At 36.5% G+C, this 22,195-nt stretch overlaps 1 protein-coding gene across 14 annotated transcripts in view; it reads right to left on the bottom strand.

Moving 5' to 3' along the window:
• The window catches only part of HUWE1 (HECT, UBA and WWE domain containing E3 ubiquitin protein ligase 1), a 169,949-nt gene that overhangs the window by 122,270 nt on the left and 25,484 nt on the right, over positions 1–22,195 (bottom strand). For 13 of the 14 annotated variants that reach the window (XM_019668123.1, XM_019668130.1, XM_019668129.1 and 10 more), the window contains 4 exons: positions 14,270–14,338; positions 9,511–9,609; positions 8,585–8,791; positions 6,910–7,062 (listed from right to left, as the gene is read on the bottom strand). In XM_019668123.1, the coding sequence (XP_019523668.1) occupies positions 6,910–7,062; positions 8,585–8,791; positions 9,511–9,609; positions 14,270–14,314 (504 nt within the window). In that variant the 5' untranslated portion in view covers positions 14,315–14,338. The remainder of the gene's footprint in view (positions 1–6,909; positions 7,063–8,584; positions 8,792–9,510; positions 9,610–14,269; positions 14,339–22,195) is intronic. The other variant, XM_019668135.1, reaches the window with a different exon arrangement.

Genomic DNA, 22,195 nt, shown 5'->3' with positions numbered 1-22,195 from the left:
TCATAAGAACAAATCTTAATGGTCAAACATGAAAAGATGCTCAAATTCACCACTCATCAGGTAAGTGCCAAACGAAATAACACAAAGATTTCTGGGACGCAATCATTTTGGGTCGTTGGGAAAGTCATGACGTATTTTTCTGTTTTTCAATGCAAAAATGCGTCATGACTTTCCCGACAACCCAATAGATTCAAAAGTTAACAGTAAGTAAGGGCACATATACAAGATTGCTTAATGAAGCAATTGTTGTTCGTAATAGGAAAAAATGAATATGCGTTAGTTGGGAAATAGTCAAATGAATCATGGAACATCCAAACTGTGGAATATTATATAGCCATCAAAAGAATGATTTATAGCTACACAAAGTGACTTAAAGTAATTTTTTAAAACAAAGTATTAACTAAGAAAATCGAGATGCAAGTGTCCTGCCTTTGAAATTTATGACAAAAATACCTTAAACATGTCACTATAATGCAAAGACTAAAAATACATATGAAACGATACATTTTAGGTTGTGGATGACCCATGAGGAAAGAGACTGCACCAAAAAGTCATGTGACAACATGTGTTTATGTAAAATAGTAGTTTTAAAAGAAAGCAAATATAAAAGAATATCATGTTGTTTATGTACCCATGTATTAAGTACTTTTGACAAGATCAGCATTAAACCTAGGTGTGTTATTTATGACCCCATTTAGTTTAATCCTAAAAATATAAAGCAGATATCATAGCCCCCAATTTACAGATAAATAGGTTCAGATTAATTTGATCTGTTGAGAGAACTAAAACTGATCCCTACAATCAGGTTCTTAACCACATGCAAGTGAATGTATGTGTTTGTTGTACAGGGCAGGGACAACAAAGGAAATTCAGATTTAGGAATTGGTGTAAATAATCAAGACATGAATCAAAATGTCTATCAAGACGACTATTAAAAGAATTGGAGTTACACATCAAAAGGAAGATGTAGGGAAAAGGAACTCACATCAACAATTATATTTTCATAGAAATTTTAAGAGAAAAATAAAGTTTAAAAATTTTAATGGACGCTATTAGTAATGGCGGCTACTGAACACCTAGCATATTATCTCTAACCCTGAAAAACCTGTAAGATTATTCTATTTGTAATAGCAAAGCATCAAACACATAATATATTAGCAAAACCAGCAATGAACTGCACCTGTCAAGATTCCAAAGTATCCATGACTAGAAATCAACCTTAATCTATAGTCTCTATTTAGCCCAATTCAGAACAAAAAGAAATACATCTATCAAAGTTAAAAAGGGTCCAAAATAAAAAGGAACATAATAGCAATCATTTAAGCAATCCTTCCTGGTCATAGAATGATCCAAGAGAAGAGAAGAACATGATAATCCTGAACTACCAGAACACAGCAAAAGAAAAATTCCATACTTCATATATTTGTGCCATGTAACACTACAGCCTGTATCTTAACTTTTATTTTCTAAGTGGCCACAATATATAATTTAATTAAGTATGAAATGTTAGTGTGTGATAATCAACCTAGGGTGCTATGATTTGATGAGATGTTGATTCTGATGGGTGCTGCTGTGGCTCTATACATAGTATCAAATTAACTCGAATGCGCTTCCCTCCCTAAACATAAAGCTTGTTCTGAAATCTCAAAACCCTGATATAGTACAGCTCTTGAAAAGGGTACGGGGGGAAAGAGGTGGTAGATGAGGGTAAGAGGGATGAAATATATGGTGATGGAAGGAGAACTGACTCTGGGTGGTGAACACATGATGTGATATATAAACAAGGCATTACAGAATTGTACACTTGAAACCTATGTAACTTTACTAACAACGGTCACCCCATAAACTTGAATTCAAAGGAGAAGAGAAAAAAAAAGGGCATGGCCCAAATCAGCAAAAAGATTAGGTTTCAAACCCCAGTTCTAGCACTTCCTAACTGTGGGAAGTATAAGCAAATCATTTCACCTTGCTTAATCTCATACTCTTCATCTGTAAAATGAGTATAAGAATTCCTACTCTCAGAGTATTATGCTAAGTGAAATAAGTTGGACAGAGAAAGACAAATACCATATTTCACTTATATGTAGAATTCACAAAAACAAAATAAACCAACAGACAAAACTGAAACAAACTCATAGACACAGAACAATCTGACAGTTGCCTGATGAGAAGGGGGTTAGGGGACTGGGTAAGAAAGCTGAAGGATTAAGTACAAATTGGCAGTTAAAAAATAGTCATGGGGATGTAAAATACAGCTTAGGGAATATAGTCAATAATACTGTAATAACTATGTATGGTGCCAGGTGGCTACAAAACTTATCGGGGGATCACTTCATAAGTTATATAAATGTCTAACCACTATGTTGTACACCTGAAACTAAAATAACATTCAATGTCAACCATAATTGAAGAAAAAATTAAAAATTAAACACTAAAAAGAACTCCCGATATTAACCAAAAGTATATAAAATTCCTACCCTCAGATTAAAGCGATTACATATTAACAGCTATTAAATCAGCAAATAACTACAGAACAGTACATACAGTCACTAAAATATATCTGCAAAGTCTTTACCAATTCTCATAATTATAAAAGTAATTTTTATAATATATTATAGCTATAAAATATTCGAAGTAGAGACTAAAAAAGTGAAACTTACCCATCTTCTTTGCCCCAAATTCAATTCTCTTTCTCTAAGTTTACAATTAAATATGTAACTTTCTGGACTTTATTAATATAGTTTTACTTTTAGATTTTTGAAAAACCATGAGGATCTTCAACTAGCTTTTCTTGCTAAGAGATCTCTTCATTGATATCTTTCAGGGCCATACATAGGCTTATGCCATGTTAAATATGACAAATAAAAATTCTAATTTTTTCCAAACAATGGTGCAATGAGAATACATATATATGCATTTCTGTGCACGTGAATATAATTTCCTTAAAATAGAAGTACTGGGTGAATTAAAAATCAACACATTTTTAAATGAAAAGGTGCTGCCAAATGACCCTAAAAAAGGGCATTCATACACCAAGTCTTAAGTACCTATTATCCCCAAACCTAGCCAATACTAGATATTGCCAATCTAACTGTTAAAAATGATCTTGCTTTAATGTACATTTCTTGAGTATTCCTAATGCAACCTTTTCATGTTTTAGTGGCCAATTTAAAAGAAATATTTTGTCTTCTATGAATTATTTTATATGCTTTTGCATATTTTTCTACTTGGTTACTTACATTTGTGTTGATTCATAGGAGCTGTTTACATATTACAGTATTCCTTTGTTGTATATATTACAAATGCTTTGTCCAGCTTAAGTCATCTGTCTTTTATTTATAACTATCTTATACAGTTTTAATATTTTTACATGGTAAAGTCTGTCAATTTTAAAAATGGCTTCTAGGTTTCTTGACTTGCCTAGGAAATATTTTCTCATGAAAGATGTTAGAAGTTGCCTGTATTTACCTCTAAATATGTTTCTAAGATTTATGTGAATGGTGTGAAATTATCTAAACATCTTCCCCAAAACAGCCAATTGTCCCACTGTTTTGGTCTTAAGCAACATGGGGCTTACTATTTCATTCTGTATTTGTCTATTCCTGTGCAATTAAAAAACTTAAAATTACTATGGCTTTATATTTTATCTGGTACAGCAAATGACCCTGATTCTTTATCAGTATTTTCTTAGCTATTTTTGTACATATCCGCTTTCCGGTTGATGCTATTAATAGTTCTCCACTTAACCAATTTGACAGATTAACTGCATTCTCCATGCCTTCTGTAAGCCATACTGACTAATGCAGCCTTTTTCCAGCACTCTTTTGCTCCCACCAGTTATCTGTATGTACCAAGGCAGGTGTATTTGTCCCCAAACTCATTTATGTCAGTTGTATGTATTACAATTATGTGATTTTAAATACTATGTAAAACAATGACTTAAACTGAAGAGGTAATTATTTTATAAAAACCAAGTTGAATATTTTGTAAAGACTAAAAGACAAGAAGCTAAAATAAAAATATTATTTAATTAGGGAAAAGAGACTTGGGGTAAGTTATAAGAATTTGTAATTCTGTATTCAGGTTCCTTTATAAACTAAAGTCTTTACATTGTTGCTCCACTTTAAAGAAATCACAGATTGTAGTTGTACTCTGTGTATGCAAGGTAACAGACTATTTTTTACTCAAAGTCAAGTCCTCGGTCCTACATTAGAAAGACAGGTAAGGAAATTGACATTTGTGTTTTAGTTTTGTAAAAATGGTATGTATTAATCACTTTTTAAAAAAAGTTCCTGCTTTAACTAGATTTTTAAAATAATTAACCTACCAGGTGTTAGCCCTAATTTCATCAAAGAGCCCCTACTATACTAGAGTCTTCCCATGCATAAAAATGATATATGTCTGTTAAATTTAGACCACATCTTTTAAATCTGTAAGTAAAGGTTTAGTTTTGTTCTAACAGATCTTAATATTGCTGGTTAAGTTTATTTTCTTCTGCGTATTTATATAAATCATCTGCTCCATTATTGCCATTCACATTCCTTTCTCTCTGACAAAGGCAACTCTTTTAATTTCTGGTATCTGTTCTTCTTTGTTTTCTCAAAACTACTGTTTTGCTTTGTGTGTACATTTTTAAGTTTTGGAAATGGCACTAAACAATAAATTTTTAAACTTCCCCACCACTATTTTTAAAAGCTATTAATGTTACTATGTGTATTATTTGGTCCATAGTATGCATGCACCACATTTTACTTACCCTATCTACTAATACTGGACACATACATTGCCTCCAACTTCTCCCTACACAATGATGCAATCAATGTTCTCACAGACTGTCACCTTATGGAACAATGTGGTATCATCTTTAGGATAATACCCAGGATTACCAGTCTACACCCCTCTCAGCAATGCATAAGGGTGCCTAGAGCCCTGCACAGCTGCTAGCACTTACAATTATACAGTTTTCTAATTCCTGCTATTCAGATACAGCTTTATAAAGCTGTATCTTGTTTATTTGTATTTCTCTAATTACTAGTGAGTCTGAGCATCTACTCTATTCACATGCTGAATTCCCTGGTCTGTGAATTGTCTGTCCATATCCTGTGTCTGTTTATCCTCGATTTGGAAGAACTCCTGGATATTCTACATTAACAGTCCTCTGTTAGTTTTAAACTGCTAAACATCTCTCAATCTATCACCAGTCTGCTAATTTTTGTCTCTGGCAGTATTGCTTAATGTTGTCCACAGACCAGCCACTGTTCCTCCAATTGTTCAAATGTGTTATTGATCCATGACATGAGTTTGCATCTGAATGGTATTTAACCACATTAGTAAGTATGCTGTCCAACTGGTATTTTTCTTGATGAATAAAGCTGTGTGCCGACTTACATTCCATTGTAAGCACCTTAAGAGTAGCACTAAACTATGATGTTTTTCATTGAAAAAAAAGTTCTTAATTTTGATTACAAAATTCAAGTTTTCACCATATGGTTTATGCTTTAGGATTTTAAAGAATTTCTTCCCCATCAGTAGATCACAATAATCTTCTACATTATCTTCTCTTAAATTTATACTTTTACCCAATGTGGTTTACATTAAAGACACTATCGTTGATATTGTGAATAGGGCCTTTTTTCTAATCATTTTCTAAATGGTTATTACTAATGTATGAAGGAGCTATTTGTTTCTGTATATTAATCATTTACTTGGTTACCTCACTGTACTTTCATTAGTTCTAATAATTTTACATTGTCTCCCCCCAAAACCAAGCATTTCAATCCCATCATCTATAAATAATAAGTTTTCTCTTTTAATATGTATCCTTCATTTCTTTCTTTTCTCTTATATTGGTTAGGACCTCTACTACAAATTTAAGTGGCAAAAGTAATAGGTAGCATTTTTATGTGACTTTTGAATTCAATGCAAATGCTTCAGTTCTTCCACTATGACTTCTGGTAGATTTTAGTTTCTTTTGCTAGCTTCCTAAGAGTTTATATTAGCTTTTATTAATGTGCTGAATTTTATCCAATGCTTTTGAATCATGTACTGAAATACGGCTTCTTTTTCCTTTTAACTGTTACTTAGGGATCCAATGTTGAACCGTCTTGCATTTTCTTAATAGCAAGAGACAATATTTATAATATTTTTTTAAAAGGTGGTATGTCTGTATATATGTATTTGTAAATCCAAGAAAATATGCTCAAATCTTAAAGAAGGCTCCATCTGGATGAATTACAGGTGGTTAATATTCTCTTTATAGCATTTAAAAATAGCCTGAAACTTATTATTTGTGAGGAAACCATTAATTAGCTTTAAAAAAGTAATCTTTATCAAGCTTTCTTCTCTAGCAAAGGCTACCTCCCTCAAACCTGAGTACGTATTAACCATTTGCCTCTAGGAACACTGGATAATAGTTTGGTTGAATTAAACTTTTATATGAGAGCTTTTGCCTTCAATCACAAGCCAATTACTGAGCACAGCACTAAGTACCCTACATTTTCCTATTCTGAAACTATTCTTAAGGTAGATATACTAAATTCCCAGATGAAAACTGGTATCAGAGCTAATAAGCAAGGCCAGGACGCAAATCCAGATCTTACATTGTACGATATGTCCTTCCCAAGTAGAATCTGATTCTGAACTTTCCAGAAGAGAAAATGCAATTTTTGAACAAAGAGAGATTCAGCTTTGTGGACAGAGATTCATGAAATTCCTCAAAATTACTTTGTATTAGTTGAGAACACTTCTTAGGTTTTTTTGAACCTCCCTAAGTGGGCTCCAACAGTTCTACTCAATTAGGCCAGTAAAGCTAGGGACACTTATCCACTTTGACACTGTAAGAAACACCTGTGAAAAGGTAAAATACAGTTCAATTTTTTGTGCCTTTCTAACTCTTCACCCATGACTCACCTCAGCCAAATGTTGCAACCGGGTTAGCAGTGGGGTTCTCTTGTCAGATCCAAGGCGTGTGATGTAATTTGATCTTTTGCTAAACACATACAGAAGGTTAAGGACTGCCAGCACCACTTGCATATCAGAGGAAGCCAATAAAGTTGTCAAATGCTACAGGGGACAAAAAAGGGCAAGTTAATGGTATGAAGCACAATAGGCCTTGAAAACTTAAAATGCCAATGTAGTAACAGATTTCAACATTTACAAAGCTATTGAGAAGTTTGACAGTAAAAAAAAAATTTCAGAACTTACAACATGCAACCTTGTCCCCAAGAAGCTTATAATCTAATAGCAAGTCAGAAAGCCTAATACAAGTTTAAAAAATTGAACAGTTCAAAATTACACAGGTATCCCCACAAGGAACAGCTAACAAAAGAAACAAATGTGATATTTTAATACATAGTGGAACTCAACAATATTGTCTCCAACTAGACTAAAACTATTATAAAGGAAAGATAATTTCATGCTCCTTCTGTATCCTTTACAACAAATATGAAATTGGAATTAAAACACAGAGTCCTTCATATAGAAGCTAAAGATACCAACACCTAGTGGCATGATTGTTAGAGTACAGTGTATGTAACAGTAACCCAAAAGTGGTTATTTTGTTTTGTTCTTTCTTTTTCCTGCCACCTGTTGACAGCTCAGCAGCAGCTCAGCTCAGGCTGGGCATTGAACCACTATTGCTCAGAGCTCACACTCTTGAGCGAGCCCTTAACCAACTGAGCCACTCAGCCGGCCTTTGGTTTTTTAATACAATCAAAACTCACCAATATGTTGAAGCATTTGGTCAGGGTTAAAATCAGTATGTAATTCAGCTGGAAATGAACCCACGTATTTCCAGTTGCTGATTAGTCCGATGGCCATGGGCTTCCTTTTGCAGCGAATCTATTTTATCTTAAACAACAGACTGCTTATCCACTCCCCACTTAAAACTCTTGGGTGCTGGGTCTTTAGTAGTTCAGTTATTCCACTTCTTTTTCTAAGCTACTGTCTTTCTACTTGTTCTGATTCTGTTTTCTTACTGAAGACTTAGGAAAATTAACACACAACAGGGCACTTAACCAATAGTGATAAAAAGTCTAAAGTTAGGCTAAAGGAAAAGCATTTCTTCTTAGAGTGATTTTAGACCAATTCAAAAACTCATGGATTCCTGCTCCCACTTTACTTTTTAAGAATACAGAGCATGTTATTCATATATATTTTGAGGAAAGGGGAGAAGAGACTGAAAAGCAGCACACTAAAACTTAGAAAAACAGTAAGTAATGTGTCAAGAAAATCAAACTATTTTTAATAGTTTAAAAGTAATTTGGGGCTGCTCTAATAACCTGGGACAAAGATCAATTCCTGCAAATTTCCAAGGATACTTCAATACATGTTTTACATTCTCATTAATTTCTTAAATCTTGCAAGGCAGGGTGAAGGTGATATTAAAGAAAGAACTTTCCCATCAATCCTGTGAAGGGTGTCTATATCCAAAAAACATCCTACCATTGTCTTTGACATGGAAAATCCCAGAGCTCCATAATGAAAAGGAAAGAAGCAATCATCAGAGAGAAACAGCCATTTCCTTATTTCTAGATATGAACAATCCTAGTTAAGAACAGATCACATAGGCTTGAACTTCTCCTACCTCTATGGAACTGTACAGATGCCGGGAAAAGCTGTACTCAATGAGCAAGGCTGTGAAGTTCAACACGGCCAAGAGGAGCATTTTCAGTTGTTCTCTTTCTGGCCTATCACACACAAGCATCCATGACATATTTTCTACTGTCTGTCCAGCATCTGCCAGAATTCCATCGAAGCGGTCCAATAGATCCACCCAGTGATATAACTCGCACTGGAGAAGGGAAGAGAAAGAGGAAGATATAATATCAAGGTAAAATTCTGTGTGGGTGCTTTGTAGCTGAGCTTTGCTACAATGGATTGCTTAACATGATACCTAGACAATTTCACTTCCCACCTTTGATTCTCTTCAACCACACACCAGGATAGAAACCCATATGAGAAAAGTTGTACTTTGAACCACTTGGACCTGAATTCATTGTTACATCACGAGCGTGCATGCGTTCATGTTCCCTCCCTCCTTCCCCTCTCACTAGTAGATGCCACAAAAACCCTGGGGGAATTCTGACTACATTCTGAGGTCTACAAACATAAGGACCCTCCCTGCTAGAACTCATTTTATCAGAAGTGTTTATTTTTAATTATCTAAAGAAGATTCTTTTAAACTAGAAGTAAAAATTCTAAGATAATCTCTAACTCATAATGTCAGTGAAACTAAAAGAATTTGTGGTTGAGATTCTTTATCATCACCCATGTTAAATGTTCCTCTTCCTCACCTAACAAAATTTTCCTTTCACTTTTCTGTCAAAATTTCCTTGGCAACCATTCACAGGCTAAAAGCTACTGATTTATAGCTGTGCTAGACATACACTAGGTGCTTATTAAGTTATTGCTGAATGAGGCTACCTCATTATGGTTTCTCTCGTATCAGAGCATACAAAATGATACACTAGTCCAGAGAGTTCTGTCTTTTGGGAGCATGGATTCACATACCTTTCCAATGTTCCATGTTTTGATCTGCTGCAGTTCCAAGAGGAGTTGCTCATCATTACAAACTTTGAGTTTGTCTATTAAGGCTCTGCAGTCTGCAGGCTGAGAAAAACAAACAAGTATTCACAAAGGGTGTTTTGGAGTATGAAAAAGACACAAAGAGGAAGAATTAGAAAAGAAATCCTTAAGACAACACACTCAGCAATTTAACTTTTGATAAGAATATACTACTTAAGAAAAGTAGAAATTTTCTTGATGATCACTTGGGATTAAAATAGAAATCTTATAATGAAACTATCTCTGCCTTTTAAAAACCCAGATAAATGTGTAAATTTAGACAAACTACTTGGAAGGGTACAGACAACAGACATAAAGGAAACAAGCTAAACATCAAGACAAACAAATGAAGGAATCTGTACCATGGTCTGAAAGTTAACCAGAATGCCTTATAAGGAATGTGGAATCAGTAACACTGAAAAGCCCTAGTGAATTCACAGTTAAAGGTGAAGATTAGTAACAGCTATATTTTTCTACAACACAAAACCTTCCAATTCAGGGCAAAGAGCTCCTGAACTTGGTAAAACTAGGACTCTATTCTTACTTGGGGTTCCCATTTCCATACATTTCTGCTCTCTTTTACTGCTGAAAAGGGCCTGTTTGTCAGGTAACAAGGTGTGGATTGAGTTATTGAGTTTATAGTAAAGTTTCTGAAGGAGGGGGGGTCGGATAGGGACTGGGACAGAGAAGCCCTCTATTAACAGATGACAGCTGGAAGTGATTACATTTGCTCTTTAACTCTACAGCAAGATGGTATCCTGGGAATGAGCCTTGATTTGGAACCCAACAAATCTGGGTTCAGTTTTTAGTTTGATGTTTACTAAGCTGCTTGATCACAAGCAAGTCCAGTCTCTCTAAGCCATCGTTTTCTTACCAGGAAAACAGTCCTAACAACTACTTCAGAAATGTGAAGTTCAAATGTTTGCCACATACATAAAGAACTTATTGCACATAATAGGAGCTTAAATATTGAGACAGCATACTATTATACTATAAAGTATGGGCTTTGGAATTAGGTAGTTGGTAAGCCACCTCTTTGAATCTCAGTATCCTCTTCTGCAAAATGAAGCAGTGTTGTGAGATTTAAACTAGGGATATTTTCAGCACCCAAAACAGAACATGGAACAAACAATAAGGGCTTAAGGTAAATGGTTTTCTTTAAGCTAAGTCCCAAACGTTTTCTCCCTCTAAAGTGACCGTAATTAAAGAGCTAACTCAAAGTTTTGTGGTAATTAAATGCATGTAAAATCCTTGGAATAAAATCCTTCCATAAACCAGGCCTGCACTTTTTTCTCTTCTTTTTGAAGTCATAAGAAACAGGTAATATGGAAGTCTAAACCATCTACTCACCCGGTTCACTTGTGCCTTCTAGACCTACTTGGGTATAGTATCAAATATATCACTTCAATTTCTAATGGAATGTAGCTACACAGAGCCAATTTTATGAATCTGTGGGTCAGACAACACCCAGTTTATGATAAACATTTGGGTTCTACAATCACTTGTTATCCATCTCTTAATCAGACATTCAGTCTTTATCAATGTCCTGTAGCAAGTCAGAAACTGCTTTTCTGAATGTTAGAACAGTTGTTGGCAGAGGATAGCATGGCTAAAACTCTCAGGGTCTTAGCTGTGATTCTCCTATATGGGCTTGCCAGAGGCATCACAAGGCATCTTTGGCTGACACCTAAGTCAGACACCTGGATTCACTAGGTCATAATATCCACATAGTAAGGCAGGCTGCACCATAGCCTGAACCATTTGCAGTCTTTTGTAGATTCAGACCTCACCATCACTTTAGATGTTATCCAGTAAATGGATCAAAACAGTATACCCAAATGTGATATGTTATCTTCAAAATCCAAAGAGCTGTTCCTCTTTCTTCATGGTGTGTGGTGCAAGGTGCCAACTTGTCTTTCTCTTTAGAAAGGGAATCTCAACATTTCCCAGGCCTCTGGACCCCTAGAAACTTTCCTGATGTGGCAGGTGCTCAAACTTCAAAGGGCACTCTCTGGAACTCGTACGTCTGAAGCATCTAAAGTGCTTGTGTTTTCTGCTCCAGCAAGATCCAGCTAACATAATAGCATCAATTATGTTAACAATGTTCTGATTTATAAGGGGTATCAAGGTTTCTCCTCTGGACCTTGCATTTGCAAATTGTACCAGGGACACAAGTATATCTTTAATATATTGTCCCTGCTACATAAATGCAAATTGAGTATGACATTCTTTACTCATGGTAATGCAAAAGAGAGCACTTGCCAGTTCAGTGGATGCATACCAACTGCCATGGTTTATACTGATTTGCTCCAATAAAGATATCAAATCAAGGGAAAAAATGCTTTGCACAGCTACTGAGACACAGAGTGATCAATAAATGTCTTTCTTGTACAACCACTATGGAAAACAGTATGGAGGTTCCTCAAAAAATTAAAAATAGAACTACCATGTGAACCAGCAATTCCACTCCTAGAAATTTATCCCATGAAAATAAAAACACTGATCCAAAAGAATACATGCACTCTTATGTTTGTTGCAGCATTATTTACAATAGCCAAGATATGGAAACAACTTACGTGTCCATCAATGGATGAATGGATAAAAAAGGATGTGGTATATACATACAATGGAATACTACTCAGCCATAAATAAAATCTTGCCATTTGTGACAGCATGGATGGATATTGAGGGCATTATGTTATGTTCAATAAGCCAGAGAAATAAAGACAAATACTATATGATCTCACTTACATATGGAATTTAAAAAATAAACAAACAAACAAGAAAATCAAGCTCATACAGAGAATAAACTGGTGGTTGGCAAAGGCAGGGAGTGGGTGAAATAGGGTAAAGGGGTCGAAAGGTTAAAAAAAAGTCTTTCTTAAAAATAATACCTAGTATTGGCCACAGCAAAGGGAAATCAGGTAGGCTGCCTGAGAAAAATAGGCATCTTTAAGCCTTAAAAACATACATAATCAATGATCTAAAAATTCCACTATGAGGAGTTTATCCTAAGTAATTTGCTAGTAGCTATCAAATGTTGTGCAATTTGTACATTGGTGTGACTGAAAGAACAAATCTTTAGCAATCCACTAGGTAAAAGTAAAAAAACAAAACAAAATTAATTTGCCTTTCTCTGATTATCTACAAGGTTGAATTATTCTGCAAGTTTACTTACTTTGTTCTTTTCTGACATGGCCTATGTACATTTTGTCATTGGGATATTTATATCTCCTACTGATTTAGCTAAAGACATTAACTACATCAGGTTACAAATGTTTTCCCCAGCTTGTCATGTGCCTTTTTATTTTGGATAAAATACTTTTCATTTCCATTATTTGTATAGTTTAAGACAAGTTTTCTTTCTGCTCTTCAGTTTCCAAACAAAAACTTGAGTACCCAATTGTCAAAAACTCTAGATACCAAAACACATAAAAGGAAATAAAAGTATTTGCAAGGTATCAAAAATGAATATACTCAATATGTATGGCAGTCAATAAAAAACAATGTCAAATACAAAAATAAACAGCATGAGCAATTGATAAAAGACCAATAAATTTGAAAATCTATTAAAGTATGCAAATTAAAACAGTGAAATATTTCTTCCCCACCTATTAACAAAAATTTAAAAGATAACAATAATCCTGGAGAGGGTATGGGAAGTCAGCACTTCTCACTCATTAGTGTAACACTGAGTGAAAATGTCAGAACTACCCATACAGTAATCTTTTAAAGACTGGAAGATATATAGCAAAATGCTAATAGTGATACCTGTGGGTGATACTTGCCAGGTAATTACTTACAGTTTTTAAAAACCTAGTGGCCTGTATTTAGAAAATGAACTAATTGATTATGCATCAGATATTTTGCTAAGCAACTACCTCACATCAAGGAGGGAAGAATTATCAACCCTGTTTTACAGGTGTGGAAACCCGGCAAGTTAAACTCTCACCCACAAAAGTCTGATAAGACTCAAACCCACGTTTAATTCCAAAGCAGCCTGTGCTCCTTAAACTACAGCACATGGGGTCTATATGAGTATCATAACAATGCAATACTTTCTTAATCTCAGAACTCAGTTTAAGCTAGATGATAGAATATTGGGCTGAAGGTGGGATTTCTACTGCTGACATAGGATCAAATGACATAGCCAACTATTGTAATACACAGGTTCAGCTGAATTGCATGTTTAAGAATCAGTAATAAAGAAAGCTAAACACTGACCTCACAAGAAATCTAGTAAGAAAGGTGTTACCACTTTAATTTTCTAGAAAACAAAATTGAGAAAGATCCCACAAGTACAGAAAGGATTTTAACCCATACCAGCTCTTTCCATTATAGCACAGAGCCTTTCAATGCATAGCAACAGCGGCCAGAGAGCCTACTTCAAGTACATACAGCTAGAAACTGTTTAGTGCTCACTTTCCAGTTGGTCACTAGCTCATTCACTTTTCTAATCAAGGTAAGTTCAAAAGAAAATTTGACTGTTTCAAGACAAGTTTCTATTTTACTGCACTTTGTATATATACAATGTGATGATATATTGGGTTGTCGGAAAAGTCATGACATATTTTTTCTGTTTTTCGTTGCAAAAATGCGTCATGACTTTTCCAACAACCCAACATTTGCAAGATCAGTATGGGTGAACTGACTGCAAAAATTTTATTCTGAAATGAAAAAACAAAGCAAACTTTCGGATACTTACAGCCTCAGTAGGTGTTTTCTTCAGTTTAGTCCTGTCTACTTTCATGTTTTCGATTTTCTGTTTTATGATCTGAAAATTAAATCCCCAAGCAAGTGAGAATTAAAGTTGCAATCTTGAACTCTACATGCTTAAACCTAGACAATATAGAATGAAGAGCAAGCAAAATGCTTAAAGTAAAAACTCTAGAGTTATGATGTTACGTCAACTCAGAGGCACAGCTATGAGGTAGGGAGGGGTAGTAAACAATCCAGATAAAACTGGCCTACATCCATATGTTGCAAAAGTATGTAACCAATTTTAGCCAAAATTAAAATGTCTTTTTAATTTGCAAACCTCTTAAACTCGTAATTGAAAAGACCATGTATAATAGTGAAAACTGGGAAGGATCAAATGTCCAAAATAGAATTGGTTTAAAATGAAATATTAACACAACTGTTAAAAATACTGCACACAATTGTATGTAACATCATACAAAAATGTTCATGGTAAAATAAAAATTACTAAACAGAATGAACAGTATAAACCTATGTCTAAAAAAATAGATGGAAAGGGTATATATCAAAAGGTCAACTCACTGCTAACCAAAAGGACTGTGTATGATTGTTTTATCTGTGCATTTCTGTATCTTTTACTGTTTTTAACCAATAAAAATATATTAGTTGTCATAAGAACAAAGGCAACACAATACTTTTATTTTTTTAATTAGAAAATGAGGTGTAAGACTCCAACTATAAATGTCCTGAGCACAGAATCAAGGCCATGTAATGTGGAAGGCTCAGAGTGAACAACAGGGGCCGGCTGAATGGCGCGTTGGTTAAGAGCTGGCTTGGGACGCCAGCTCTGTGCAGCAGGACCCAGGTTTGGATCCCACATGAAGGCCAGTAACACTGCCCTCTACAGCTAAGATGGTGAACAACAGCTCAACCTGGAGCTGGGAGGCTGTGTGTCGACTGCATAGGCTACAGCCCCTGCTGCAGTGGGCTGCCATAAGCTACGGTGTGTGGCCAGCAGCCAGCTTGAGCGGCCAGCAGCTGGTGTGAGCTGCCAAGAGCCGCTGTGAGCGGCCATCCAGAGGCCGGTGACCGATCTGCCTCACCCGGGAAGAGCGCAATGATAATACCAACATGGGCCAGTGAAGCGACGTCCTCCACAACTAGACTGAAGAACAAAAGATCAGCAACTTGTCTACTCCCCTTCCCCGATTCCCCAACACTGTTCTCCTCTCCCAATTCCCCAATAAAATCTTAAAAAAAAAAAGTGAACAACAGTCTGATTAGACCCACAGTATAAACCTAGGAGATCTTTGATGGAGGATAGTCCTTCAAGATGCTCTGGCCAAGGCTCAGGAAGAAATACAGGGTTTTTCTATTAGCAACTAGGACGTATGCACAGAAGTGACTTGCAAGCTCTTTACATACCAAAGATTCTGCTGCTAATAATGTATTTGCTACAAAGCAGTCACTGGAGGTCAATGTCCCTCCCTGAAGAAGACAGTCATAATATAAAGCTGACCAAGCACAAGTATAAATTTTAGGCAACTTTTGGCCTAGATTTAGTCCAACATACTCAGTACTGTGGAAATAACATATATTTGCCTGTATGGCTAGCATCCATTGAACCAGTGGGCATTCAAGATGAGTTGGTGAAAAATCCAGAATATGTCCTAATGTTTCTGTAGAAACCATTCCTGCCTGAAGGAAAAAATATATTTTCCCTCTACAGTTCACATTTAAAGTATGTGATTCCAGATTACTTTTTTAAAACTTTACCTCAGCATCTAATAGAAAATGAACAAAATATCTGCTGTCAACAACTTCCAAATATCTAAAACGAGGCCAAAAAGATTCTGGCAACAATCAGATCCATGTAGTGGAAACCTTAAGTGAGCTATTTATATATTTACTCTCAGGCTTGATTTTTCTCACAAAACTTCTCACACCCATCACTTAAAGCAAGTGGCTGTCACACTAATGAGGCTGCAATCATTTGCTGGGAGGCCATTAGACTGTCTCTGCTGCATACAACACCATACAACACAAATCCCTGAATGCTATCCCTCCAAAATTAGGAACAAGAATGTCCATTCTCACTTTTATTCAAAACAGTTTTGGAAGTTCTACCCACTGCAATAAAAGGAAGTAACAGGTATAGAATCAGAAAGGAAGAAATAAAACTGTGCCTATTTGCAGATGACAAGAGTATCTAAGTAGAAAATCCCAAGGAATCTACAAAAACCTCCCAGAATAAGTAATCTCAGCAAAGTTGCAGGGTACAAGATAAACATACACAAATCGATCATATTTCTATATACTGGCAATGGACACGCGGACTCCAAACTTAAAAGTACAACATGACTCACAATTGCTCAAGAAAAAAATGAAATACTTAGGTGTAAATCTAACAAAGCATATACAGGACTTGTATACTAAAAACTACAAGATGTTGATTTTTAAAAAATCAAAGATGATCTACATATATGAAGAGATATACCACGTTCATGGATTATGACTCAACATAGTAAATATGTCAGTTCTACTCAAATTTATATATAGGTTTAATGCCATTCTTATCCAAATCCCAGCAAGATAATTTTGTAAACAGATTATTCTACAATGTATATGGGAAAGGCAAAGGACGACAATGGCTAAAGCAATTTTGAAAAGGAAGAAAAGAGTGAGGAATCACACTGTCCAATTTTAAGACTTGTTACTTATATTTATATCTATCTATAGACATACATACATATATATATATATATATATGTATATATATATATATATAGTAACTACTACTGTATATCTAGTATTGGAGGCGGTACAACACACACAGATATTCATGGACCAGAGATCAATGCAAATATGCCCAACTGATTTTTGAAAAAGGAAAAAGCAATTCAATCAAAGGCTGGTTTTAACAAATGGTACCAGAGCAAGTAGACATCTATAGGCAAAAGAGATGAACTTTAACCTAAATTTCATACTTGTATAAAAATACAGTCACTATGGAAAACAGTATGGAGGTCCTCAAAAAATTAAAAATATGATCCAATAATTCTACTTCTAGATATTTATCCAAAGGAAATGAAAACACTAACTTGAAAAGATATATGCACCCCCATATTTATTATAGCAGTATGTATAGTAGCCAATACACGGAAACAACTTAAGTGTCTATCAATGGATAAATGAATTTAAAATATGTGGTATAGGGGCTGGCCAAGTGGCTTAAGAGTTGGTTAAGAGCTGGCTTGGGAGCACGAGCTCTGAGCAGCAGGGCTGCTGGTTCGGATCCCACATGGGCCAGTGACGCTGCTGCCCTCTGCAGTTAAGATGGTGAACAACAGCTCGACCTGGAGCTGGGCTGCTGTTGAGTCACCGGCGACAGCATAGGGTGCAGTGGGGCTGCAGTGGGCTGCCCTAGCTACCATGAGCGGCTGGCAGCCGGTGTCAGCGGGCATGAGTCACCGTGAGCCGCTGTGAGCGGCCATCCAATGGCCGGCAACTGATCTGCCTCAGCAGGGAAGAGCGTAATTATCACAATACCAGCATGAGCCAGTGAAGCGACGTCCTCCACAACCAGAATGAAGAACAAAAGGTCAGCAACTTGTCTGTTCCCCTTCCGATTCCCCAATAAAAATCTTTAAATAAATAAAAAATAAAAAATGTGGTGTGTACACACACACACACACACAGGAATACTATTCAGCCACAAGAAAGAAAATCTTGCCATCTGCAACCACACGGATGGACCTTGAGGGCATTATGCTAAGTAAAATAAGTCAGACAGAAAGACAAATACTGTATGATTTCACTTCTATATGGAATCTCAAAAAAACAAAAACAAAAAACAAAAGAACCCTGAACTCATAGATACAAAAAACAGGTTAGTGGTTGCCAAAAGCAGGGGTGAGGTGAGTGAAATGGGTGAAGGTGGTCAATAGGTACAAAGTTCTATTGGGTCGTTGGGAAAGTCATGATGCATTTTTGCATTGAAAAACAGAAAAATACGCCATGACTTTCCCGATGACCCAACAGTTATATTGAGTCATTATGCTGTATACCTGAAACTAATATGTTATCGTGGACCTAAATGTAAAACTATAAAACTTACCAGGAGAAAATATTTGCAAACCATATACAGTATCTCGAATATATAAAGAACTCTCACAACTCAACAGTAAAAAACTAAACAATCCTCCAAAACAAAAGCCCTAAGTAACTCGCACAAATCAACAGCTCACTATTGGGTTGTCGGAAAAGTCATGACATATTTTTCTATGTTTTTCATTGCAAAAATGCGTCATGACTTTTCCGACAACCCAATATTTTACCGGTTTAAAAAAATATAGATGAGATCATCTGTAAATCTTTACACAAGTGTCTAACTTTAACTAAAGCTGTTTTGACTTGGGATTCTGTATCTGTCAAGGGTCTAGACTGAGAACAATGGACTCTGGCTAAGTAAATAAAAGTGATTTACTGGAAGGATAGCTGATAGCTCACAGAACCAACAGGAACGTTTAGATATCCACACTAACACAACAGGAGGAACCAAGGAAGCAATACAGCTAGAACTACAGCCAAGGACCTCCCACAGACACAGCTTAGTTAGAGGTACCTACACTGTCAACACCAGACTCTGGATATCTAAAGCTAATGCTGGTGGCAGAATGATTTCTAAATGGTCTCAGGTTATTTACCTCAGGTATCAGTGACTCCAGATGCAAAGTCCGAAGTGTAAGCATCTGGTTCGTCAAGTACAGGTCCCAAGCTCATGCCCTAGCAGTTGAGGTTCTATGAGAGCAAGTGCATTTGGCTTTTTCAGTTTCCCCAGTGTTCGGGTTACAATCTTTTTATGAACAGATTCAGATGATTGGCACCCAATTAAAAAAGAAAGCCAAGGGCCGGCCAAGTGGCGCGATGGTTAAGAACTGGCTTGGGACGCCAGAGGGCCCCGGTTCGGATCCCACCTATGAGGGCCAGTGACACTGCCCCCTACAGCTAAGATGCTGAACAGTAGCTCAACCTGGAGCTGGGCTGCCATGAGTCGCCGGTGACGGCGTAGGCTGCAGATCCTGCTGCAGTGGGTTGCCATGAGCTACCGTATGTAGCCAGCAGCCAGCGTTAAGTGGCCAGCAGCCGCAGTGAGCGGCCGTCCAGAAGCCAGCGACTGATCTGCCTCGCCCAGGAAGAGTGCAATGATGGTGCCAACTTGGGCCAGTGAAGCAACGTCCTCCACAACTAGACTGAAGAACAAAACNTCGCCCAGGAAGAGTGCAATGATGGTGCCAACTTGGGCCAGTGAAGCAACGTCCTCCACAACTAGACTGAAGAACAAAACAACAGCAACTTGTGTGTTCCCCTTCCCCCAATTCTCCAGCACTGTTCCCATCCCCCCAATACCCCAATAAAAATCTTAAAAAAAGGAAGCCAAAACAAAAAGATACACATGTCCCCATAACAAGTGCAATGTTAACCTGACTTCCATAATGTCGTTGCAAGAAAACATCTATAGTTTAAAAAGGAAAGATATCACCATGAGACATCAATTAAGAAAAATTCAGTTCAGTTTTTTTTGCACCCAGTTATTCTATTTCTAAGTCAATTTCACAGTGAAAAGGGAGAATATTTTTGAGTGCCCATTACAAGCTAGACAATACTTAGGCTGGTGTTTCCCAAAGTATTTTAGAGTATCTTGCTCCATGAAGGAAGACAAGGTTTCAGTAATTTGGGCAATGTTACAAATGGAATTCCTTTTCCTCTAGGATAGTCACATGGCTGTCTGACATTACTAATAGCTCCAAGAAATCTTGGGTAAAGAAAACATATTAGGGCAAAGAACCGTTTTTTTTTTTCAAGTGACACCTACTGAAAGTCCATCAACTTAAGTATCCCAGAGTACATTTTGAGACATGCTGCCCAGGGGCTTGGAATAATTGTCTTTCATACAATCTTCACCACTCAAAGTTTTGGCTCCATTTACAGATAGAAAACCAAGGCTCAGAGAAATTAAGTACCTTGCTTTGTTAGTGAATGCTGGCACCAAGATCTAAATCCAGGCCTTTCCGACTCCCAAATCTATGTTTTCATAAACATGCTGTTCACTTTACTAGTTTTATTATTACAATAAATGCCCGCAGATAGAATCATAAATTTGTGATTCTTCTACATTGTTGGATCCTACTGCTCAAAAAATTATTGCAAGAGAGGAAACTGGGGCATAAGGTGAGAAGTTGAGATATTATCAATCTCACTAATGATAGGAACAAGAGACTAGGGAATGAGTTCTACCTAATGCTTAGAAATTAAACAGGTGAAAATCCCATTACATAAAAAAGCCTCTAACAAAAATAAGTTAGTTCTAAACAAATCCCTGAACATGGCCTCTGCCTTTGTTGGGTCGGACCAGAATACTGACCATTAAAAAATCTCTACATGTAATAAACATTTCTTCCTAAACTCAGGTTTGATCAACTTTAAGAAAACTAAGAAATTATTATGAACCACCATCCATAGCTATTACCACGACTTCCACTTAATTACCCATTTCCTTTTTCACTTCTTCATTCCCCCAAAATTCACTTACCTTTGAGGTTTTGTAGGGTTTACATCAAGATAAGCATGTACAATTAAAATAGACTGAAGAAAGTTGCTCTTTAAAGGGTAACTCACTGTGTAGTAATCATCTCCAGCTGATCAAATGACTTTTAATATTGAATCACCTTAAAGGCAGAGGACACCTGTAGTTCCCAAATCTGGCTCAATAGTAGCCGAGTGTAATGGCAGACTAACCTTACTATTCAAAGTATGGTTGAAGGATCAGCAGCAGTGACACCACCTAGGAGTTATTAAAAATGCAGAATCTCAGGCCCCACCCAAGCCCAGGGAATCAATCTGTATTTTAATAAGGTCTTCAAGTGATTTATATATTAAAATTTGAGAAACACCAGATCAGAATACAGGCTCAGAATCAGGAAACCCAGGTTACAGTCACTGCTATATCACTTACTCACTGTATAAGCATGGACAAATCAGCCTCTGTGCACTTCCATTTCCTTGGCAGTGAAATAGGGATAACTGATCTCCCCACTTCCACACTTGCATCCAATCCATTCTCCAGAGAGCAACAAAAATAATCTTCTTAAAACATAAATCAGCTCATGTTACTTCCTTGCTTACAACCTTTTTCAACAGTTTCCATAGAATTATATCCAAACTCTAACCATGACCCATAGGGCCCTGGCATGATTTGGCTCCTAGAACTCTCTCCAATCTCCTTTCTTCGCAACCACATCAGTCTTTCCATTTAGTTTCTGGAACACTCTAAGCTCTTTCTGGCCTCTAGACCTTTACAAGTGCTATTCCCACTGGAATGCTTCTGCCCCACTCCCATTCTTTCCACAGTTAGTTCCATTTGAGGAACTGACTTTAAAATAAGACCCAAAGTAGCTTCCCACAGCAACCCATCTAAAGCTGGCCTAATTGTTATTTTTCTATTAGAGTACCCTTGTTTCCTCTCACAGCAAGTATCAATCAATATACCTGGTTTAATTTTCTACAGTGTTAAGCTCTTAGCATCTAGCACAGCATCTTCCACATTGACACTTATTTGTAGTACATATATATTTGTAGAATAGAGTTCAGGAAAGAAGTATGCACTGAGAAAAAAAAATCTGCGATTGTCGGCATACACGGTACTTGAAGCCACGGGTCTGGAGAAGATCACTTACAGAGCAGCAGCCCAGAAATGAGTTCTTATTTGATCTAACATTTGAAGGTAAGGCAAAGGAGGAAAACCCGGCAAGAGAGGCTGGTGAAGTAGAAGCAAAACTAGTTCACAGTATCATGAAAGACAAAAGATGGCAAGAATGACACTCAATTGTGGCAAATGTCAAAATGAGACATGTCCAGAAAATGTCCGTTGAAA

This window comes from Hipposideros armiger, unplaced genomic scaffold, assembly GCF_001890085.2.
Source record: "Hipposideros armiger isolate ML-2016 unplaced genomic scaffold, ASM189008v1 scaffold_518, whole genome shotgun sequence".
In the NCBI taxonomy this organism is placed as follows: Eukaryota; Metazoa; Chordata; class Mammalia; order Chiroptera; family Hipposideridae; genus Hipposideros; species Hipposideros armiger.
Note: the sequence above shows the minus strand (reverse complement) of the source record. Positions and strands in the feature narration are given on the sequence as shown.